Source organism: Dreissena polymorpha, chromosome 2 (assembly GCF_020536995.1).
Source record: "Dreissena polymorpha isolate Duluth1 chromosome 2, UMN_Dpol_1.0, whole genome shotgun sequence".
In the NCBI taxonomy this organism is placed as follows: Eukaryota; Metazoa; Mollusca; class Bivalvia; order Myida; family Dreissenidae; genus Dreissena; species Dreissena polymorpha.
The window spans coordinates 96,908,087-96,933,592 of NC_068356.1; the positions used below are offsets into that span (position 1 = coordinate 96,908,087).

The window sequence follows — 25,506 nt, forward strand, 5'->3', positions numbered from 1 at the left end:
TCTTGAGTTGTGTTAACCTTCCCTATCAGAAGACAAGTGAAAATGGCTTTATGCAACCTGCAAAAAACAAGAACAGCCTTTACTACGTTTTTCTGGGATTTCATTATTTTCCTTAATCTCATTCTTACATTTATCTCTGTTACCACAGGGGCAAGGACCAACCAGCAATTGACATTACTGTAATAAATTCCTTTTCCAATACCATTTCTTACATTTCTGGCAGACAAGCTCAGTTGCAAGAGCGCTCGACTACAAATTAAATGATCACAGGTTCGATTCCTGGCCCAGCCATGTGAAGGAAGGATGCATGTATTTGTGGGAGGAGTCAAAATTCTAAGGCACTTTTTCTGCAGTACTAGTGCAGTCTTTAAATATTTTTTGCCCCTGTTACATTTTTTCATTGCTCTCTTCAGTCTTCTACACATTTGACTATTCCCCACAGGGGCAAGGACCAGGCAGCAAAGGACATTGCGGGCCGGTTCCCGATAACTCACCACTGGGACCTGCAGGACCCCAAACTGGTTGTGTGTGAGGCACAGGTGCTGCCTAGGGTGCAGGACAACAAGCAGGAGAAGAAACCAAAGGCATCGCTCACCAAACAGATTGAGGAAGGACCTGTAAGAATAGATCTTGTCTTTGAAGTGGACAGAAAAAATGAAGTGATTGTTTTAAGCCTAGTTAAAAAAAATGTCCTAGTACATTTTATGTCAGCTGACTTAACTATAGTTTACTGCACTGTTTTTCTATTTCAGGAATAATGTCACCCGGATGTGATCACAAAATCAGCGACCCCTATCAGAAATGATTCATCTGCATATTATTAACCCTTTCCCCCTCAGAAGCAAAGTGAAGATGACTATGCAAGCAGCATAAAACCAGAACAGCCTGCGAGTAACTCACAGTCTATTCAAGTTTATGCTGTTTGCTACTCATCAGTATCTAAGGGTTGGAAATGAAGCCTTTAAAACTTGAATCTAGTAAGAAAGGTCTTATATTTAAATAGATTTTCTGAGGAACTACAAATACGTCAAAAAACTTGTCTAAGTGGTATAGGGTTATTGTAGTTTTCATCTGTGCTCGTTCTTTCAGGTTGAGGTGATGATAGTGTCCCTGTTCTGTACGCCAGAGAATGGCATCCTGATACAGGACAGCTTTCCTCTGTCAGACGAGTACGAGAGACTGCTGGGCATCGAGGTGCCCTTCCACTACTTTGTCAGGAAGGTAGGTGTCAATGCTAGGCTACTATAGGCTACAAGTAGCAAAGTTAGAAATAAAAAATTCTCATCTTTGATGCTTGAATGGGATATTTGAAATTTTTAGTAACTACTGTTTAGATCTAGTTAAGCACTTAGATGTAGAGGTAATTCAATGCTATGCTACAAGTAGCAACACTGGTAATGAAAAATCCCGTTGTGGATGCTAAAATTTGATATTTTAATTTTTGGCAACTGTTGTAAAATTCTGTTTAGTACTTGGACTTGTATAGCTGAATTTCATTTTTATTTTTACCTAATTATTTAAGCTCAATTGCTTAAACCTAAGGTTTATTGAAATGCTCTCGTGTCAGTTTCTTGGGTAGAACCAGTACTTGGTGCATATTCAGGATATCTAAAGAAAGCCTTCCCTAAGTGGGGATTGAACACATGACCTCTAGGTTGCTAGGAGGACAACATATCCACTTCACCACAGCTACTTAAGCACAGCTTCATTGTTTTTTGTTTTTATCTCACCTGATTGCTCAGGTGAGCTTTTGTGACCGGTCTCTCTCCGTCTTCCGTCCGTCGTCCACATTTGGTTGTAAACACTCTAGAGGCCACATTTCATGTCCGATCTTTATGAAACTTGATCAGAAGAATTGTCCCAATGATATCTCGATCAAGTTCGAAACTGGGTCATGCTGGGTCAAAAACTAGGTCAAAAAAGAGAAAAACCTTGTAAACACTGTAGAAGTAACATTTTATGCCCAATCTTCATGTAACTTTGTCAAAATGTTTGTCTTAATGATATGTTGGTCGAGTTCAAAAGTGGTTCCGGTCCGTTGAAAAACATGGCCGCCAGTGGGCGGGGCAGTTTTCCTTATTTGGCTATAGAGAAACCTTGTAAACACTCTAGAAGTCACAATTTTTGCCCAATCATCATGAAAGTTGGTCAAAACATTGGTTTTATTGATTTCTCAGACAAATTCGAAAATGGTCCAGATCTGTGAAAAAACATGGCCGCCAGTGGGCGGGGCATTTTTCTCTATATGTATATAGTGAAAACATGTGAACACTCTAGAAGTCACGTTTTTGGCCCAATTTTCATGAAATTTGGTCAGAACATTTGTTTCCTTGATATGAGAGTTGAGTTTGAAAATGGTTCTGGTCAGTTGAAAAACATGGCTGCCGGGGGGGGGGGGGGCAGTTTTCCTTATTTGCCCAATCATCATGAAAGTTGGTCAAAACATTGGTTTTATTAATATCTCAGACGAGTTCGAAAATGGTCCAGATCGGTGAAAAAACTTGGCCGCCAGTGAGCGGGGAATTTTTCTCTATATGTATATAGTGAAAACATGTGAACACTCTAGTAGTCACGTTTTTGGCCCAATTTTCATGAAATTTGGTCAGAACATTTGTTTCCTTGATATGAGAATTGAGTTCGAAAATGGTTCCGGTCAGTTGAATAACATGGCTGCCGGGGGGGGGGGGCAGTTGCCTTATATTTATATTGTAAAAAAAGCTTGTGACCCTCTAGAAATCACATTTTTTGCCCAATCATCATGAAACTTGGTACAAAGATTGGTTTTATATATATCACATAATTAATGCCATAATTATTGCCCTTAGATTGTCCAAATTTTCATTATATTATACAAAATCCTTGTAAACACTCTAGAGGTCACAATTTTGTTTCAGATTTTATGAATCTTGGTCATAATATTTATTTTTGTAAGCAAAGTTTGATGTTTGGTAAGCGGGGGGGTCAACTCAAAATATAGGTCTCCAGGTCAAATCTTACAAAAACAAAAACACTCCATATGCCAGAGTTTTAATGTCATAAATACTGACCTGTTATCGTATGCTTATACTTTCCAAGGGGAAATAACTCATCCGGAATTTTAACTGGGAATCCGCCACCTCAATACCGTAATACAGGCCAGGTTAAACATAGTGCAATGCAACCTAGCCAAAAATCGGTAACCAACCCTCAATATTCTTTCCGGATCAACCAGGTGTATACGTGTCTTTTACGGCTCTGAATTAAAATATTGTTTTTCACTTGGTTGATTGGGGTTTTGAATAGATAAATTGTGTTATTTATCTTTTTATTTCTCATTCGGATTAATTTGTGTGGATTTAATGGATTTTGTTTCATTTGTAAAAGGTAAGCCATGCTTGTTTTTATCGAACAATGGTTTATTTCTACCATGCTGGGTGTTTTCAGGCGCGAACGACCACGTGCAAAACGTGCTCTTTTAATACATTGCTAGAACGTGCAAAGCATGTTCTTCTAATGTGTTACGAGATCGTGCAAAGCGTGTTCTTCTATTGACAGATTGTTTATCATTTGCCATTGTGTGCAATAATGATTTTAACGTTCCGTATGACAATCTAATTGATCGTCATTTTATTTTTCATCTGTTTTGAATTAAACTTTTGTTTAATTTATGATCTACGGCAGTATTATTATAATTTTCATTATGGTCAAATAATGATTTTATGTGCCGTATGATAATCTGGTCTGTGACCAGTTTATGGTTGAATATGATTTGCTCTTGTTTTTCATATATTCGACTACATGATGGTCGCAGAAACAAGAGTGGATAAATACCCGGTGACTTCGCAGATCATGGATGATAGTTGCAGTATCAGTCACCGGGTATCGGGCACGATCGCGACCGTACTATGCTAAGTCTCTTAGACAGTCGGTCAACATCAGACCATATGGCGACACCCGTCAGCCGGTCTTTGCCCGATGGCATTGGTCAAGGACATCGACCAATGCCGGACCATTTGGCATCTGCCATACGGTCATTATCCGGTGACAACACTGGTCATGATATGACCGGTACGTCACCGGGGACGTTGATCACGGACCATTGATCGACGTCTGACCGGCCGGTCCGGTCACCGGTCATGTCACCGGTCCGGTCCGGTCATTGATCACCGGTCATGTCACCGGTCCGGTCACCGGTCATGTCACCGGTCCGGTCCAGTCACCGGTCCGGTCATTGATCACCGGTCCGGTCCGGTCACCGGTCATGTCACCGGTCCGGTCACTGGTCATGTCACCGGTCCGGTCACCGGTCCGGTCACCGGTCCGGTCATTGATCACCGGTCCGGTCACCGGTCCGGTCCGGTCACCGGTCATGTCACCGGTCCGGTCACCGGTCATGTCACCGGTCCGGTCATGTCACCGGTCATGTCACCGGTCCGGTCATGTCACCGGTCCGGTCATGTCAACGGTCCGGTCCGGTCACCGGTCCGGTCATTGATCACCGCTCCGGTCACCGGTCAACAGTCATCAGTTAGGCCTGCCACCGATAACACCAGTCACCGGTCAAGAAGAAGAACTCGGTCTTCTTCATTGAATTATTCTCCTATTCTTCGTTGAATACATCGTCTTCATCAAGGGTTAGACATCTGACACGCTCTTCTTCCTCGAGCTGTTCTCATCGTCGCGGCTCTCGTAAGCGATCACGTCGTCACTCACGGAGACGTTATTCTAGAAGATCTCGGTCTCATCGCAGCCGATCCACATCTCGGCCGATCCAGATCTCGACATCGCAGGAAACAAGGACGTCGTCAACCTTCACGTAGACATCAGCGGACTGCATTGAGCACCACTGGATATTTATCGAACATACCTCTCCTTCATTGAGCAGTTCTCGGCGTTGATACGCTCGTAAGCGATCATGCCAATGCTCACGGAGACAATATTGTAGAAGACAATATTTTCAGCGTAGCCGAACAATATTTCGGCATCGAAGTTATATGGATGTCGCCACTTCTCACGTAGGCGTTAATGAACCTACTGGTCATATCGACGTTCTCCATTTTATTCCTTTAGGAATATCATGTCTCCATTCCACGTGTGATGGTTCTTCTTATGGCATCCACACATGTTGCAGTCACCGAGCCGTAGTTGTATACGAACACTAGTTCGTTTAACATTCAGGCTTCGGGATAAGCTGTTCTTTTCTCCACTACGACTACAAGGACACTTATGCCTATTAATACTGATAATCTACCGTTGTTTTCCGGTTAACATTATCAGATGACTTCGTGGATGGTCATTCTTCTGCACCAGATATTTCCATTCTGACGCAGTTATATTATACCGGTCCCGATCACCGGACATCGGTCACCATTCATCGGTCATATCACCAATCACTGATCACCGGTCAGAATAAGTGATGTCTCATCGCCATCGGATTGGATTTTTTTTTGGCATGATCTTCTTTTCCGAGCAGTGCTTGACATTGATAACAGACCATATGGATTCCACCATTTTTCGGTCTTTAACTGGTAACGTCACCGGTCATATTATGACTGGTCGGTTCACCGGGCTACAGTTACCGGTCATTGACCGGTCCGGTTCGGTCACCACTTACCAATTACCGGTATTCCACTGTGTTTTCATCGGTCAATTTTTAGTATCACGGGTATCGTCTACATTACATAGTTGTATACCCCTGGCTATGATTGTATTGAATACTATATTTTATGGATTCAACAATCTACATGACTTTTTGTGTTTTTCAATACTGATGTTCTACTGGCGACGGTTACCAAATCATGCTATATCTGTTATTTGTATTTCTATCTCAACCGGCTACATGCAGACTACTGGTCTTGCAGATAGATCGGCTGAAGTGGGCTCGGAGACTAGCATTGAGGTCGAACATTACTATTTGAACTCTATTAATTTATGTTCGAGACCCGAAGGATGAATTGTTTTAACCGCCTTTACCTGTCGGCTACAGACTTTGCAGTCAGTGTCACGGAACAGTTGGGACACATTAATGACGCTAACAGGATTAGCAAGACGACATTTGTATCGACTTCTGCTTTTCTATTGCTCCTACGGCAGTGCATATTTTCAAGCTACTGGAATCAACAAGAGTTCTGATACATAGGATTGCCTATCAGATTGACCGCATAGCGGCTACAGTCTTGTAGATGGCTTAGGACCTATTGAACTCAGATCTTAGATCCTAGGATCTGGAGGGACCTCATCTTAAAGTTATTCTTCTATTACACTTCTGGCCATAACAGGCCGTCTTCCTATAACTGGTCGTATTCCTTTCGGAATTCGTCCAGGTTAGAAGTCTTGAAGTAAATGGATTAATCAAGTCAGAATTTAAGACTTCCATGCATTCTACCGGCAAGCGTGGACCCGCTTAAGGTTACCCCTAGGGTTTTCACCTTTTTCTGCCATCACACCTCCGATTCCGGAGGTACCACTATCAATCATATTTCCGTACTTCGCAAATCGATGACTTCGCGACCTGTATTATCCAGGATTTTAAAGGCGCCTGTTATTGGGTCAAGAAGAGGCTATATTCTGTAGATAGGTCATAAACTTATAAGTGTTAAACACTGTCCTATTCTACCAATTTTCAAGTGTGTTTGGAGTGGGAAAGTTCGGCTTGCCGTGGTTTCTTTGCCCACCCATCCTTGACAAATGGTTCCGGTCACCGGTCGGTATTTACCGGTCCGGTCACCGGTCCTTCTGCTGAGACGTCTTTTCTTACGTCCGTTTCAGCTTTATTTTTAAGATAATTGTATTAATCTCGGGATTATTTAATGACACAGATTTCCATCTTTTTTGTCATTATTTACCACTATTCAGTGGTGTCTAGACTAGAAGATTATCTTGGCAAGAATATAGTTATTCTACCACAACCTTCCTTACATCTTATACAGATGTGAGCAGATAAGGTTATGGACGATCACATAGAACAACGTATCTTGATTTTCTCAATTATGTGGTATCCTAACGAATATCACCTGCACATCTACATCTTGAAAAGCGAAAATTCTTTTTAGCTGTTTTTCATTTACAACACATTTTCACGATTCCTTTGTGATGGTTTCAACTATCACACATCGGTCGTGGTTTACTTACAGACACGGAGGTGATCATATTATCACTCCTTGTAACTGGAAATCAGGAACTTATTCGTTCTTTGCAAGAACAACAAATTTTCTCTATCGTCTTTCTCATACCAGTTCGTCTCAACGCCCTGTTGGACCTTTTGTCCTGCAGTTCTTTCTTTCGAATTATTTTTCCGTTGGGTTCAATAATGTAATTGCGCATGCGCGGCAGTGAAGTTGCAGACGAGTTGCATGATGTACATAGTATATCAAAGAATGTTGTTTATCATCAAACGCTAGTTATTAGCGTTATGCGAACGTATATCGCAGTGTATACCGGTATGCTGAACAACGTCAACAATGCAGTTCACAGAAATCGATCCAGCAGGGTGTGCGATTGTTATACATTCGTCCATTGACATAAACTGGAATATCTTGCCTTCTTGGTGAGTTTTTGCAATAACTGAGTTTTTGCCATAATTTCATGAAATATACTTAATGAACCATGGGATTATGGTTCTACGACCTTTTAAGTCTCCTGTACAATTATTTTCAGGAAACTTCTTCACAGGTCAAATATCATATCTCACTGAGACATATTTTTACTGATCCAAACATGTGCCACTTCATGTCTGGCCATTAATAACTTTTAGTTATCTCTACAGAAGAACGTTTTTCTGTTAGAGTTTCAATCCTTGTTACTTGTGCAAGGATAATTCCATCAGAACTGTATAAAGGTTCTATGGAAATTCATTTTTACTGGGTAATTGAGAGCATAGTTATTACCTTAATCACTCTGCTAGATACATAGAGGTTTTACTCATCTTTTTCTTGATGATAAGAAATTTGTTCTTTTCTTCATCAAAGGATAGAGATTATGCTTTCGTATACCTTGTTTTGTGTAAGTCATCGCAACTCTGTGCTGTCTTACCTATTTTGGAACTGATCCAAACTATGGAACGTCAACACTATGTTTTTCGTTCCTTTACCTTCTTAAGCGGTTTTGACTTGTGTAACATGTTGGGATGCTTAATGAGCTCCCTATGAACCTTTTTCAACAGGCTTATTAACAGTTCCAATATAATTTTAAGACGGTTTTCCTTCTTATTATGGCTTTTACCATACGGAGAAGTGAAATTCATGCTTTTTCTGTTGAATACGACCAATTCCAGTTGGATCTATTGTCGTTTTCACTTTGTTGTGTCAGCCAGGATTCCTTGCTTAATATCAAGTCCTCTATATGGCTTCTACCTTCAAGTTTCCAAGTTTTCTTAAACTGGTAGTCATGAAGATGAGGATAAACTTCTTTGGGCAATCAGGGCTTTGAAGTTCTATCTCAGCAGTGTTAGTCAGAAGTCCATTCGAGGTTCTCAAAGACACTCTTCATTTCCCCAAAAAAGGGGGGGGAGATGTGTCTGCGGCTTCTATTTCTCGGGGTTAGACCTCGACTAAGGAAAGTTAATCTTATCCTATCTAAGGATTCATTCCTTTTTAGGATCTGACCGCATGAATTAAGAGCTCTGTCTGTTTTGTGGGCATATATTAATCACACCCCACTTTTTGACGTGCTCTAAGCTGTTTACTGGAGGAATCCGACCACCTTGTCATCTTTTATCTTCGTTTTCTGAAGTGCCAACAATACAATTTGTATACGTTTGGGCTTGTTGTGGTTTCACTAACGGTAGTGTCTTCTTTACGACATAGACATATTACTCTGTCCAAGAAGTCATAATTAATACCGTTTTAACGAAGATTACTTGATATCATTAGCTGATAACCCTGTTTATGGGTTCTACTGTGTTGGGAAAATATATACGAACCTTCCCACCGCAGCTGCAAAATCAGCATACGATAACAGGTCAGTATTTATGACATTAAAACAAATTTTTTAAATAAAATTCATTTTAATTATTAAATACTTACCTGTTATCGGTAAGTCCCACCTCCCACCCCGCTATTCGATTAATATTTTTGTATATATATTGAAAGAATATTGAGGGTTGGTTACCGATTTTTGGCTAGGTTGCATTGCACTATGTTTAACCTGGCCTGTATTACGGTATTGAGGTGGCGGATTCCCAGTTAAAATTCCGGATGAGTTATTTCCCCTTGGAAAGTATAAGCATACGATAACAGGTAAGTATTTAATAATTAAAATGAATTTTATTTAAAAAATTTGTTTTGGTTCAATAATGATGAAACTTTACCAGGTTGTTTGTCTCGACAATATCTAGGTAAAGTTTGACGTTTGGTAAAGATTGAATGAACCGACTCCTCTCAGGTGAGCTCACTAGGGCCATCTTGGCCCTCTTGTTTTCAACTAAACTAACTAATCCTCCATGATTGATTACCGTTCCTAGGGTGGGGTGAGTGAGGAGGAGATGGCGGCCCAAGAGACGGGTCACCTGGTGAGACAAGACACGAACACCGTCATATACCCGAAGCTCGTGTCACGCCAGACAATGCGAGACTTTGTGGGGCTCGAGAAGACAGACAAGCAGACGAGAGAGGCCATGCTCAACTTCAGCTACTTCCTCACCATTGGAAATATGGATGAGGCTTTTAAAGCAATAAAACTCATTAAGAGGTACTTGATAATTGGCTGCTATTATTAAATTTATACAGTATCCTATGCCAGCATAGCGCGTTACATGATTTACTTATGTTTGATGTGAAGACTACAGTCTCAAATGGATTAAAATAGAAGCATATCCCACAATTCTTTTCAGGACGAAATGGATTTAATGCCAAGAAATAAAAAGTCCCGACATTGAAATGAAATTACCTGATTTTGACTATTAGTGATGGCAGAAAGTATCATGACAGATGGATTGAATACCTGTCTGATTTAAGTGGTACTTTCCGAAAAATTTGAAGCCACGCTTTAGCGGACCACTTTTATCATGGAACACGGATTGAGATCGTATATTTTTCTTTCTAGAACATTAACCCAGTATGGGATGCTGTTTCCTCTGTGACAAAGCCGTTGCATAATTTGTTAAAGTTTGTGGCTTCTGACATTCAGTTGACTTCCTGTTAAAAAATTAACACTAACTGTCCTTGGAACAGCATTAACGGTTGTTAATTACTGCTCTATGAATAATTTAAAAGATCATCAACATCAGAAAACATTTAATAAAACAAAACAAAGTTAAGTGTCATTTCTAATTTGAAATAATATTACAAAATAATTTCTTTCTTTGTCTATAACACCTACAAAAACTTTCAACGAGTCCTTTTCATCGGTTGGATTTAATAATGTTATGAAGATTGTTTTTTCCCTTGCTAACAACACCCTTCGGAAATGTGTATTATTTCAGCGAGTCCGTGTGGGAGAACATGGCAAAGATGTGCGTGAAGTCCCGGCGGCTTGATGTGGCCAGTGTGTGCCTGGGTAACATGGGTCATGCGCGCGGTGCGCAGGCTCTCAGGGAGTGTATGAAGGAACCGGAGCTGGACGCCAAGGTCGCCACCCTGGCCATGCAGCTGGGCCTATTTGTAAGTGATGAAGTTTATTTGATGCATGTTTTTAGTTTCAAAATTGTCTTACATAGAGATTTTTACCAATGAGATTTAAGTTAAATTAGTATCAGCTACAAAAGTTGACCAATTGCTTTTGTCTTTCTAGCCTTGATCTCCATTTGTTAAACCTTAAACACTCAAATACAACTCATGGTGCTTTTGTATTCCCTTAGACAATCAAATTTAATTTAAGACCTTTCTTTATAGATTCAAGTTTTCAAGGCTTCATTTCCAATCTTAAGATTCCAATGAGCTGCAAACAGCATAAAACCTAAACAGACTGCAAGTTACCCGCAGGCTGTTCTGTTTTGTGCTGGTTGCATTTAGACATTGTCACTTTGCTTCAGAGTGGGAAAAGGTTCAATAAAAAATATTTATCAATGAGATTGAAGTTGAATTAGTCTCGGCTACAAAAATTGACCAATTTCTTGTGACTTTTGTTTGTTTCCATTGATTTAATACATGAAAATAATGCCAAGATTTAATTCATCAATGTTTGTAGTCGAGGCCTGTGTTTAAAATATGCATGACCTTCAGAAATTTCTGAACCATTACTATAGAAATATTTATATAAAACAATTTTGAAGCCTCTTGTCTATGCCGTTGCTATTACAAGAATATTGAATAGGCTTTTGGTGTTCATTTTTGGGCGAGTCTCGATGTTTGTGATTCTGTCTGTCCAAACAAATGTCTAAGATGTGTTACCAGCCCCTTTACAATACAACAATACATCTAATATGGGGGGGGGGGGCAGTTATGTACTAGTAATTCATGTGCGTCCATGTATACAGGAAGATGCTGAGAGGCTGTTGAAGAATTGCAAGCGATATGATTTGCTCAATGAGTTCTACCAAAGTGCCGGGCAGTGGGGAAAGGTAGTCTTTGTACCCATTTTACCTCTATTACATGTATGATGCAGCTTTGCTTTTGCATGTTCAGTAGGATTATTAATTAACTTTAAAAGAATATATATATATTTATATTAAGCATGTTAATAATATATTAAATAGTTTTATGTTTAAGTGTGTTTAAAGAATAAGATTCTTTTTATGTGGCCATACCAAATAAAAATATGAATTGATTGTTCAGATTTTCCTTTGGTTTTAAACAAATTTGACTTTAAACACCTCATCTCTGCAAAACCATGTATTTCTTTTCCTAGCAAAGAGGTTTGTTCAGTTCAATGAGAGTATTTGTTCTCTTTTATCCAGCAACATCAATTATGACATATAAAGCTAGACAGAGTTAAAATTTACGAATTTCTTCTAGGCTTTGGAGACAGCGGAAATGTATGACCGAATTCATCTGCGGACGACCTATTATAATTATGCCAAGTATTTAGAGGGAAAAGGCGAACTGGCGGAGGCTATTCCAAAGTAAGGGGCTGCATTACAATTAAATTTCAATTATATTTCATCTAAAAGCTGTACATGATTTTGTGTTGCTTTTTTATGTCCCCCACTATAGTAGTGTGGGACATATTGTTTTTGCCCTGTCTGTTGGTCTGTCTGTTGGTCTGTTGGTCTGTCTGTTTGCGCCAACTTTAACATTTTGCAATAACTTTTGCTATATTGAAGATAGCAACTTCATATTTGGCATGCATGTGTATCTCATGAAGCTGCACATTTTGAGTGGTGAAAGGTCAAGGTCATCCTTCAAGGTTAGAGGTAAAATATATGTGGCCAAAATCGCTCATTTTATGAATACTTTTGCAATATTGAAGATAGCAACTTGATATTTGGCATGCATGTGTATCTCATGGAGCTGCACATTTTGAGTGGTGAAAGGTCAAGGTCATCCTTCAAGGTCAGAGGTCAATTATATGTGGCCAAAATCGCTCATTTTATGAATACTTTTGCAATATTGAAGATAGCAACTTGATATTTGGCATGCATGTGTATCTCATGGAGCTGCTCATTTTGAGTGGTGAAAGGTCAAGGTCATCCTTCAAGGTCAGAGGTCAAATATATGTGGCCCAAATCGCTTATTTTATGAATACTTTTGCAATATTGAAGATAGCAACTTGATATTTGGCATGCATGTGTATCTCATGGAGCTGCACATTTTGAGTGGTGAAAGGTCAAGGTCAAGGTAATCCTTCACAAGGTCAAGGTCATCCTACAATGTCAAACATCATATAGGGGGACATTGTGTTTCACAAACACATCTTGTTAAATTAACTGATTTGTATGTAATCCATCAAAGTCCATTTTGCTATTGTGAATTTCTTACTTCAGACATTTATTGATATCTCTGATGTGATGTCAGACATTTTGTTGCCATGTTGACAGCTATAAAAAGTGTCTGATTTCACGCATTTATTAACCCTTTCCCTCTCAGAGGCGAAGTTTAAATTTTTATATGCAACTAGCATAAAACCATAACAGCCTGTGAGGTTTTGTGCTGTTTGCTGCTCGTCAACATTTTTGGGTTGGAAATAAAGCCTTTTAAATTAAACTTGAATCTAGTAGAAAAAATATTTAATTTTAATTGATTTTCAAACTGACTACAAACCTGTCATAGTGCCTATCTTAGGGATAAAGGGTGAATTGGTATAAACATACAATTAACATTTGTTCTCATGTTTCAACCAGCTTTGAGAAGTCGGACACTCACAGGTTTGAGGTGCCCAGGATGCTGTTTGATGAACCAGATAACCTGGAGCAGTACATCCTTAAACACAAGGACAGGTGAGAGCAGTGGCATGTACAAATGCATGCGCCTTAATTGTCCCAGATAAACTTGTGCAGTTGCACGGGTAAATCAGGCACATCACTTTACGCTTGTAGTGTATTTTTTATGCCCCCGGATCGAATGATTGGGGGTATATTGTCTTTTGCCTGTCTGTCTGTCTGTCCTGTCCCGTCCCGTCCCGTCTGTCTTGCTATATTGAAGATAGCAACTTGATATTTGGCATGCATGTGTATCTCATGGAGCAGAATGCACAGGCTAATCTTGGATTTTACTATACACACATGCAATAAGCCCAGTTTTCACAAAAGGGGGCAAATATTCAGGTTCTTACAGAAGTTATGGGGCCAGTGCATGAAGTCATGTATGCTACATTGCTTGTTACTCCACCATATGAAACACCTTGTGGGTAAACTGATACTACTATTTCTCACGTATTCAGGTCATTACACAAGTGGTGGGCCCAGTACATGGAGTCACTGGGGGAGATGGACACGGCCCTGCAGTTCTATGAAATGGCCCAGGACTATCTGTCCCTTGTGAGGGTCTACTGTTACTGCGGAAACATGGACAAGGTATGGCTTTGTATTTGTATATGACCCTCGCTTTCAGAACAAGGGGATTAATGCTTGTGCGTAAAGTGTTGTCCCAGATAAGGCTGTGCATTACGCATAGGCTTATCAGGGACAATACTTTCCGCTTAGTAGAGAATTACAATAACAAATGTAATTAACTGAGAAAGTGACGTCTGTAATAAGCCTGTGTGGAGTGCACAGGCTAATCTGGTACGATACTTTATGCACATGCATTTAACCCCTTTTTCGCAACGCAAGGCTTGTATTAAAGTAGGAGGCATGGGTTTAGTCTTAAGCAGAGAGCCCTTCTTGAAAGAACTTCTCTTAAATGATGCAATTTACTGCTAATTTCAAGTTTGCATTTGAATATCATTAATTTGAATATATTCTCTGTTTTGTCTGTATATTTTCCCTCATAATGGATAGCTAGGCCCTTTCCCCAAATCAAGAATAATAATGGGGGCTATATAGGTTGAATGCCTACACTCAATTCAATTGTATTTCCCTCAAAATATCTTGTTTACATTGAAGGCATATCTGGGCTTTACAAGAAATAATTAAATTTAATAACATATAAATTTAATGTAGTATTATACTGCCCCCAGGCCAGTGAAATCTGCAATGAGACGGGAGACAAGGCCGGCTGCTACCACCTCGCCCGTCAGCTGGAGAATCAGGACCACATCAAGGAGGCCATACACTTCTTCCAGAGGGCCGAGGCATACGGAAACGCCATCAGGCTCTGTAAGGTATGTGTCCACATAGGGGTAACACCTGTAGGCATATAGCAATGCCATCAGGCTCTGTAAGGTATGTGTCCACAGAGGGGTAACACTTGTAGACATACAGCAATGCCATCAGGCTCTGTAAGGTTTGTGTCCACATAGGGGTAACACTTGTAGGCATACAGCAATGCCATCAGGCTCTGTAAGGTATGTGTCCACAGAGGGGTAACACTTGTAGACGTACAGCAATGCCATCAGGCTCTGTAAGGTATGTGTCCACAGAGGGGTAACACTTGTAGGCATACAGCAATGCCATCAGGCTCTGTAAGGTATGTGTCCACAGAGGGGTAACACCTGTAGACATACAGCAATGCCATCAGGCTCTGTAAGGTATGTGTCCACAGAGGGGTAACACTTGTAGACATACAGCAATGCCATCAGGCTATGTAAGGTATGTGTCCACATAGGGGTAACACTTGTAGGCATACAGCAATGCCATCAGGCTCTGTTAGTTATGTGTCCACAGAGGGGTAACACCTGTAGACATACAGCAATGCCATCAGGCTATGTAAGGTATGTGTCCACATAGGGGTAACACTTGTAGGCATGCAGCAATGCCATCAGGCTCTGTAAGGTATGTGTCCACATAGGGGTAACACCTGTAGACATACAGCAATGCCATCAGGCTATGTAAGGTATGTGTCCACATAGGGGTAACACTTGTAGGCATACAGCAATGCCATCAGGCTATGTAAGGTATGTGTCCACATAGGGGTAACACCTGTAGGCATACAGCAATGCCATCAGGCTCTATAAGGTATGTGTCCACATAGGGGTAACACCTGTAGACATACAGCAATGCCATCAGGCTCTGTAAGGTATGTGTCCACATAGGGGTAACACCTGTAGACATACAGCAATGCCATCAGGCTCTGTAAGGTATGTGTCCACATAGGGGTAACACCTGTAGACATACAGCAATGCCATCAGGCTCAGTAAGGTATGTGTCCACATAGGGGTAACACCTGTAGGCATATAGCAATTCCGTCAGGCTCTGTAAGGTATGTGTCCACATAGGGGTAACACCTGTAGGCATATAGCAATGCCATCAGGCTCTGTAAGTTATGTGTCCACATAGGGGTAACACCTGTAGACATACAGCAATGCCATCAGGCTCTGTAAGGTATGTGTCCACAGAGGGGTCACACCTGTAGGCATACAGCAATGCCATCAGGCTCTGTAAGGTATGTGTCCACATAGGGGTAACACTTGTAGACATACAGCAATGCCATCAGGCTATGTAAGGTATGTGTCCACAGAGGGGTAACACTTGTAGACATACAGCAATGCCATCAGGCTCTGTAAGGTATGTGTCCACAGAGGGGTAACACTTGTAGACATACAGCAATGCCATCAGGCTCTGTAAGGTATGTGTCCACAGAGGGGTAACACTTGTAGACATACAGCAATGCCATCAGGCTCTGTAAGGTATGTGTCCACAGAGGGGTAACACTTGTAGACGTACAGCAATGCCATCAGGCTCTGTAAGGTATGTGTCCACATAGGGGTAACACTTGTAGGCATACAGCAATGCAATCAGGCTCTGTAAGGTATGTGTCCACATAGGGGTAACACTTGTAGACATACAGCAATGCCATCAGGCTCTGTAAGGTATGTGTCCACAGAGGGGTAACCCCTGTAGACATACAGCAATGCCATCAGGCTCTGTAAGTTATGTGTCCACATAGGGGTAACACCTGTAGACATACAGCAATGCCATCAGGCTCTGTAAGGTATGTGTCCACATAGGGGTAACACTTGTAGGCATGCAGCAATGCCATCAGGCTATGTAAGGTATGTGTCCACATAGGGGTAACACCTGTAGACATACAGCAATGCCATCAGGCTCTGTAAGGTATGTGTCCACATAGGGGTAACGCTTGTAGGCATACAGCAATGCCATCAGGCTCTGTAAGGTATGTGTCCACATAGGGGTAACACTTGTAGGCATACAGCAATGCCATCAGGCTCTGTAAGGTATGTGTCCACATAGGGTAAACACCTGTAGGCATACAGCAATGCCATCAGGCTCTGTAAGGTATGTGTCCACATAGGGGTAACACTTGTAGGCATACAGCAATGCCATCAGGCTCTGTAAGGTATGTGTCCACATAGGGGTAACACTTGTAGGCATACAGCAATGACATCAGGCTCTGTAAGGTATGTGTCCACATAGGGGTAACACTTGTAGACATACAGCAATGCCATCAGGCTCTGTAAGGTATGTGTCCACATAGGGGTAACACTTGTAGACATACAGCAATGACATCAGGCTCTGTAAGGTATGTGTCCACATAGGGGTAACACTTGTAGACATACAGCAATGCCATCAGGCTCTGTAAGGTATGTGTCCACATAGGGGTAACACCTGTAGACATATAGCAATGCCATCAGGCTCTGTAAGGTATGTGTCCACAGAGGGGTCACACCTGTAGACACACAGCAATGACATCAGGCTCTGTAAGTTATGTGTCCACAGAGGGGTCACACCTGTAGACATACAGCAATGCCATCAGGCTCTGTAAGGTATGTGTCCACAGAGGGTTAACACCTGTAGGCATACAGCAATGCCATCAGGCTCTGTAAGTTATGTGTCCACAGAGGGGTCACTCCTGTAGACATACAGCAATGCCATCAGGCTCTGTATGTTATGTGTCCACATAGGGGTAACACCTGTAAACATACAGCAATGCCATCAGGCTCTGTAAGGTATGTGTCCACATAGGGGTAACACTTGTAGGCATACAGCAATGCCATCAGGCTATGTAAGATATGTGTCCACATAGGGGTAACACTTGTAGACATACAGCAATGCCATCAGGCTCTGTAAGGTATGTGTCCACATAGGGGTAACACTTGTAGACATACAGCAATGCCATCAGGCTCTGTAAGGTATGTGTCCACAGAGGGGTAACACTTGTAGACATACAGCAATGCCATCAGGCTCTGTAAGGTATGTGTCCACATAGGGGTAACACTTGTAGGCATACAGCAATGCCATCAGGCTCTGTAAGGTATGTGTCCACATAGGGGTAACACTTTTAGGCATACAGCAATGCCATCAGGCTCTGTAAGGTATGTGTCCACAGAGGGGTCACACGTGTAGACACACAGCAATGACATCAGGCTCTGTAAGTTATGTGTCCACAGAGGGGTCACACCTGTAGACATACAGCAATGCCATCAGGCTCTGTAAGGTATGTGTTCACAGAGGGGTAACACCTGTAGGCATACAGCAATGCCATCAGGCTCTGTAAGTTATGTGTCCACAGAGGGGTCACACCTGTAGACATACAGCAATGCCATCAGGCTCTGTAAGTTATGTGTCCACATAGGGGTAACACCTGTAAACATACAGCAATGCCATCAGGCTCTGTACGGTATGTGTCCACATAGGGTTAACACCTGTAGGCATACAGCAATGCCATCAGGCTCTGTAAGGTATGTGTCCACATAGGGGTAACACTTGTAGGCATGCAGCAATGCCATCAGGCTCTGTAAGGGATGTGTCCACATAGGGGTAACACTTGTAGGCATACAGCAATGCCATCAGGCTCTGTAAGGTATGTGTCCACATAGGGGTAACACCTGTAGACATACAGCAATGCCATCAGGCTCTGTAAGGTATGTGTCCACAGAGGGGTAACACTTGTAGACATACAGCAATGCCATCAGGCTCTGTAAGGTATGTGTCCACAGAGGGGTAACACTTGTAGACATACAGCAATGCCATCAGGCTCTGTAAGGTATGTGTCCACAGAGGGGTAACACTTGTAGACATACAGCAATGCCATCAGGCTCTGTAAGGTATGTGTCCACAGAGGGGTAACACTTGTAGACATACAGCAATGCCATCAGGCTCTGTAAGGTATGTGTCCACATAGGGGTAACACTTGTAGGCATACAGCAATGCCATCAGGCTCTGTAAGGTATGTGTCCACAGAGGGGTAACACTTGTAGACGTACAGCAATGCCATCAGGCTCTGTAAGGTATGTGTCCACATAGGGGTAACACTTGTAGGCATGCAGCAATGCCATCAGGCTCTGTTAGTTATGTGTCCACAGAGGGGTAACACTTGTAGACATACAGCAATGCCATCAGGCTCTGTAAGGTATGTGTCCACAGAGGGTTAACACCTGTAGGCATACAGCAATGCCATCAGGCTCTGTAAGGTATGTGTCCACAGAGGGGTAACACTTGTAGACGTACAGCAATGCCATCAGGCTCTGTAAGGTATGTGTCCACAGAGGGGTAACACTTGTAGACGTACAGCAATGCCATCAGGCTCTGTAAGGTATGTGTCCACATAGGGGTAACACTTGTAGGCATACAGCAATGCCATCAGGCTATGTAAGGTATGTGTCCACATAGGGGTAACACCTGTAGGCATACAGCAATGCCATCAGGCTCTGTAAGGTATGTGTCCACATAGGGGTAGCGCTTGTAGGCATACAGCAATGCCATCAGGCTCTGTAAGGTATGTGTCCACATAGGGGTAACACTTGTAGGCATACAGCAATGCCATCAGGCTCTGTAAGGTATGTGTCCACATAGGGTAAACACCTGTAGGCATACAGCAATGCCATCAGGCTCTGTAAGGTATGTGTCCACATAGGGGTAACACCTGTAGACATACAGCAATGCCATCAGGCTCTGTAAGGTATGTGTCCACAGAGGGGTAACACTTGTAGACATACAGCAATGCCATCAGGCTCTGTAAGGTATGTGTCCACAGAGGGGTAACACTTGTAGACATACAGCAATGCCATCAGGCTCTGTAAGGTATGTGTCCACATAGGGGTAACACTTGTAGACATATAGCAATGCCATCAGGCTCTGTAAGGTATGTGTCCACAGAGGGGTAACACTTGTAGACGTACAGCAATGCCATCAGGCTCTGTAAGGTATGTGTCCACATAGGGGTAACACTTGTAGGCATACAGCAATGACATCAGGCTCTGTAAGGTATGTGTCCACATAGGGGTAACACTTGTAGGCATACAGCAATGACATCAGGCTCTGTAAGGTATGTGTCCACAGAGGGGTCACACCTGTAGACATACAGCAATGCCATCAGGCTCTGTAAGGTATGTGTCCACAGAGGGTTAACACCTGTAGGCATACAGCAATGCCATCAGGCTCTGTAAGTTATGTGTCCACAGAGGGGTCACTCCTGTAGACATACAGCAATGCCATCAGGCTCTGTATGTTATGTGTCCACATAGGGGTAACACCTGTAAACATACAGCAATGCCATCAGGCTCTGTAAGGTATGTGTCCACATAGGGGTAACACTTGTAGGCATACAGCAATGCCATCAGGCTCTGTAAGGTATGTGTCCACATAGGGGTAACACTTGTAGGCATACAGCAATGACATCAGGCTCTGTAAGGTATGTGTCCACAGAGGGGTCACACGTGTAGACACACAGCAATGACATCAGGCTCTGTAAGGTATGTGTCCACATAGGGGTAACACCTGTAGACATACAGCAATGCCATCAGGCTCTGTAAGGTATGTGTCCACAGAGGGGTAACACCTGTAGACATACAGCAATGCCATCAGGCTATGTAAGGTATGTGTCCACATAGGGGTAACACTTGTAGGCATACAGCAATGCAATCAGGCTATGTAAGGTATGTGGCCACATAGGGTTATCACCTGTAGGCATACAGCAATGCCACCAGGCTCTGTAAGGTATGTGTCCACATAGGGTTTACACCTGTAGGCATACAGCAATGCCATCAGGCTCTGTAAGGTATGTGTCCACATAGGGTTTACACCTGTAGGCATACAGCAATGCCATCAGGCTCTGTAAGTTATGTGTCTACATAGGGGTAACACTTGTAGGCATACAGCAATGCCATCAGGCTATGTAAGGTATGTGTCCACATAGGGGTAACACCTGTAGGCATACAGCAATGCCATCAGGCTCTGTAAGTTATGTGTCCACATAGGGGTAACACTTGTAGGCATACAGCAATGCCATCAGGCTATGTAAGGTATGTGTCCACAGAGGGGTAACACTTGTAGGCATACAGCAATGCCATCAGGCTATGTAAGGTATGTGTCCACATAGGGGTAACACTTGTAGACGTACAGCAATGCCATCAGGCTCTGTAAGGTATGTGTCCACAGAGGGGTAACACTTGTAGGCATACAGCAATGCCATCAGGCTCTGTAAGGTATGTGTCCACATAGGGGTAACACCTGTAGACATACAGCAATGCCATCAGGCTCTGTAAGGTATGTGTCCACATAGGGTTTACACCTGTAGGCATACAGCAATGCCATCAGGCTCTGTAAGTTATGTGTCCACATAGGGGTAACACTTGTAGGCATACAGCAATGCCATCAGGCTCTGTAAGGTATGTGTCCACATAGGGGTAACACTTGTAGGCATACAGCAATGCCATCAGGCTCTGTAAGGTATGTGTCCACATAGGGGTAACACTTGTAGACATACAGCAATGCCATCAGGCTCTGTTAGTTATGTGTCCACAGAGGGGTAACACTTGTAGGCATACAGCAATGCCATCAGGCTCTGTAAGGTATGTGTCCACATAGGGGTAACACTTGTAGACATACAGCAATGCCATCAGGCTATGTAAGGTATGTGTCCACAGAGGGGTAACACCTGTAGACATACAGCAATGCCATCAGGCTCTGTTAGTTATGTGTCCACAGAGGGGTAACACTTGTAGACATACAGCAATGCCATCAGGCTATGTAAGGTATGTGTCCACATAGGGGTAACACTTGTAGGCATACAGCAATGCCATCAGGCTCTGTTAGTTATGTGTCCACATAGGGGTAACACTTGTAGGCATACAGCAATGCCATCAGGCTCTGTAAGGTATGTGTCCACATAGGGGTAACACTTGTAGGCATACAGCAATGCCATCAGGCTCTGTAAGGTATGTGTCCACATAGGGGTAACACCTGTAGACATACAGCAATGCCATCAGGCTCTGTAAGGTATGTGTCCACATAGGGGTAACACTTGTAGGCATACAGCAATGCCATCAGGCTCTGTAAGGTATGTGTCCACATAGGGGTAACACTTGTAGGCATACAGCAATGCCATCAGGCTCTGTTAGTTATGTGTCCACATAGGGGTAACACTTGTAGGCATACAGCAATGCCATCAGGCTCTGTAAGGTATGTGTCCACATAGGGGTAACACTTGTAGGCATACAGCAATGCCATCAGGCTCTGTAAGGTATGTGTCCACATAGGGGTAACACTTGTAGGCATACAGCAATGCCATCAGGCTCTGTAAGGTATGTGTCCACATAGGGGTAACACTTGTAGACATACAGCAATGCCATCAGGCTATGTAAGGTATGTGTCCACATAGGGGTAACACTTGTAGACATACAGCAATGCCATCAGGCTCTGTAAGGTATGTGTCCACAGAGGGGTAACCCCTGTAGACATACAGCAATGCCATCAGGCTCTGTAAGGTATGTGTCCACATAGGGGTAACACCTGTAGGCATACAGCAATGCCATCAGGCTCTGTAAGGTATGTGTCCACAGAGGGGTAACACTTGTAGGCATATTGCAATGCCATCAGGCTCTGTAAGGTATGTGTCCACAGAGGGTCAACACTTGTAGACATACAGCAATGCCATCAGGCTCTGTAAGGTATGTGTCCACATAGGGGTAACACTTGTAGGCATACAGCAATGCCATCAGGCTCTGTAAGTTATGTGTCCACATAGGGGTAACACCTGTAGACATACAGCAATGCCATCAGGCTCTGTAAGTTATGTGTCCACATAGGGGTAACACCTGTAGACATACAGCAATGCCATCAGGCTCTGTAAGGTATGTGTCCACAGAGGGGTAACACCTGTAGACATACAGCAATGCCATCAGGCTATGTAAGGTATGTGTCCACATAGGGGTAACACCTGTAGACATACAGCAATGCCATCAGGCTCTGTAAGGTATGTGTCCACATAGGGGTAACACCTGTAGACATACAGCAATGCCATCAGGCTATGTAAGGTATGTGTCCACATAGGGGTAACACTTGTAGGCATACAGCAATGCCATCAGGCTCTGTAAGGTATGTGTCCACATAGGGGTAACACTTGTAGGCATACAGCAATGCCATCAGGCTCTGTAAGGTATGTGTCCACATAGGGGTAACACCTGTAGGCATACAGCAATGCCATCAGGCTCTATAAGGTATGTTACTCTTAGGTGAAACAGGTGTTAGAATTTTAGCTTTGCTCTGGAAAAACGGGGTTTAATGCATTTTGATCTCGCGATGTAACGATCTGCAGTGTATTTCTTCGAAACAAGGATGCAGATTTGTCAACGCAAGCTAAAACATCTTATTGTATTAATAGAATTTTGTCACACAAGACAAGGAACGTTTTGTAATGTGTGTGTTTTAATACCTTTTTTGTTTAATAGATTGCTAGAGATCAAAAGGAGGCAATATGAATTATATTAAAAAGTATCAAATAATCGTGCGTTTACTATTTGCCAAGTCACATGAAAATAGCTGATGATCTTGTAAATACAACTACAAGTGTTTTCTTTTACATGTAAACCAGCTCTTATACACGATCATGTTAATAAGGTAATGGGCCTAGCTCTGATAGTTCAAATGTGACAAACATTCTCATTGGTCAGTAGATTTAGTTTTTTGAAAGTCACATGACCCTGTTTGACCAATAGGAGCACCAGTATGTTTATAAGGTGAAGAGCCTAGCTCTGATAGTTCAAATGAAACAAACATTCTCATTGGTCAGTATGTTAAGTTGTCATGTGACCATTTTTGACCAATAGGAGCACCAGTATGAGGACCAGATGATGAACCTGGCTCTGATGGGTCGCCCGGAGGATATGAAGGAGGCGGCCAGATACTATGAGAATGTGCCTGGCCAGCAGGATAAGGCTGTCATGCTCTATCACAAGGTACTGAGTTTCAGAAACAATTGAGCCTTGTTCTAGGAAAACTGGGCTTAATGCATTTGAGTCGCGGTCCAAGAAAACTGGGCAAAATGCGTGTGCGTAAAGTGTCGTCCCAGATTAGCCTGTGCAGTCCACACAGGCTAATCAGGGACGACACTTTCCGCCTAAATTGGATTTTTGCTAAGAAGAGACTTCATTTTAAACGAAAAATGTCATAAAAGCGGAAAGTGTCGTCCCTGATTAGCCTGTGCGGATTGCACAGGCTAATCTGGGAAGACACTTTACGCACATGAATTATGCCCAGTTTTCTCAGAACACGACTCGTTTGCTCGTAAAGTTTCTGCACAGGCTTATCAGGGACAAGACTTTCTGTTTATATGGTATATTTTCGTTTAAAGGAAGTCTCCTCTTAGGAAAAATCTATTTTTGGATGAAAGTGTTTTTCCTGATTAGCATGTCCAGAGTAGCAATGGATGTAGTAGCAAACAAACGGTGTGGAGCTCTAATTCTTGGGGATGGAACAGGGAATTATTTTCATTTTTGTCAATTGAAAACTATAAACATGGTGTGAGAGTGTTGGAATAGTATTCAGTTCATGTCTTGAAATATTTTAATGCATGTTGTTAAAGGGAATTTGCTTACATTTCCATGAGAATCTGGATACTTCTATTATTTTTAGCTCACCTGAGCACAACATGCTCATGGTGAGCTTTTGTGATCGCCTTTTGTCCGTGGTCCGTCGTGCGTCTGTCATCAATATTTGCCTTGTGAACACTCTAGAGGCCACATTTATTGTCCGATCTTCATGAAACTTGGTCAGAACATTTGTCCCATTGATACCTCGACCGAGTTCGAAACTGGGTCATGCTGGGTCAAAAACTAGGTCACTAGGTAAAAAAAAAGAAAAATCTTGTGAACACGGTGGAAGTCACATTTGATGCCCAATCTTCATGTAACTTTGTCAAAATGTTTGTCTTAATGATATGTTGGTTGAGTTCAAAAATGGTTTCGGTCCATTGAAAAACATGGCCACCAGGGGGCAGGGCAGTATTCCTTATATGGCTATAGAGAAACCTTGTGAACACTCTTGAAGTCACAATTTTTGCCCAATCATCATGAAACTTGGTCAAAACATTGGTTTTATTGATATCTTGGACGAGTTCGAAAATGGTCCAGATCGGTGAAAAAACATGGCCGTCAGGGGGCGGGGCAGTTTTCTCTATATGTTTATAGTGAAAACATGTGAACACTCTAGAAGTCACGTTTTTGGTCAAATCTTCATGAAATTTGGTCAGAACATTTGTTTTCTGGATACGTTGGTTGAGTTCGAAAATGGTTTGGATTGGTAAAAAAACATGGCCTCCAGGGGGGTGGGGGGGGGGGTCTTTTTCCGTATGTTTGTATAGTAAAAAAAAGCTTGTGAACACTCTAGAAGTCACATTTGTTGCCTAATCACCATGAATTTTGTCTAAACATCGATTTTATAGATATCTCGGACGAGTTCGAAAATGGTCATGATCAGTGAAAAAAACATGGCCGCCAGGGGGCGGGGCAGTTTTCTCTATACGTATATAGTGTAAACATGTGACAGTCTGGAAGACGCATTTTTTGCCCAATCTTCATGAAATTTGGTTTGAACATTTGTTTCCTGGATATGACGGTTGAGTTCGAAAATGGTTCAAATCGGTAAAAAAACATGGCCGCCAGGGGGGGGGTCTTTTTCCTTATATTTTTATAGTAAAGAAGCTTGTGAACACTTTAGAAGTCACATTTTTTGCCTAATCATCATTTATTTGGTCAAAACATTGGTTATGTGGATATCTCGGATGATTTTAAAAATGGTCATGATCAGTTGAAAAACATGGCCGCCAGGGGATGGGGCAGTTTTCTCTATATGTATATAGTGAAAACATGTGAACA

General features: G+C 42.3%; 1 protein-coding gene across 2 annotated transcripts in view; it reads left to right on the forward strand.

Annotated features, from left to right (window-relative positions):
• Nucleotides 1–25,506, forward strand: part of LOC127868146 (intraflagellar transport protein 140 homolog) — a 56,611-nt gene that overhangs the window by 17,572 nt on the left and 13,533 nt on the right. For both annotated transcript variants that reach the window (XR_008043897.1, XM_052409768.1), the window contains exons 15-24: nucleotides 443–617; nucleotides 1,090–1,221; nucleotides 9,440–9,666; nucleotides 10,400–10,577; nucleotides 11,393–11,476; nucleotides 11,871–11,977; nucleotides 13,196–13,291; nucleotides 13,735–13,867; nucleotides 14,473–14,616; nucleotides 23,461–23,589. Coding sequence is in view for 1 of the 2 variants with exons in the window: in XM_052409768.1 (XP_052265728.1) it covers nucleotides 443–617; nucleotides 1,090–1,221; nucleotides 9,440–9,666; nucleotides 10,400–10,577; nucleotides 11,393–11,476; nucleotides 11,871–11,977; nucleotides 13,196–13,291; nucleotides 13,735–13,867; nucleotides 14,473–14,616; nucleotides 23,461–23,589 (1,405 nt within the window). In the remaining variant the exon portion in view is untranslated. The remainder of the gene's footprint in view (nucleotides 1–442; nucleotides 618–1,089; nucleotides 1,222–9,439; nucleotides 9,667–10,399; nucleotides 10,578–11,392; nucleotides 11,477–11,870; nucleotides 11,978–13,195; nucleotides 13,292–13,734; nucleotides 13,868–14,472; nucleotides 14,617–23,460; nucleotides 23,590–25,506) is intronic.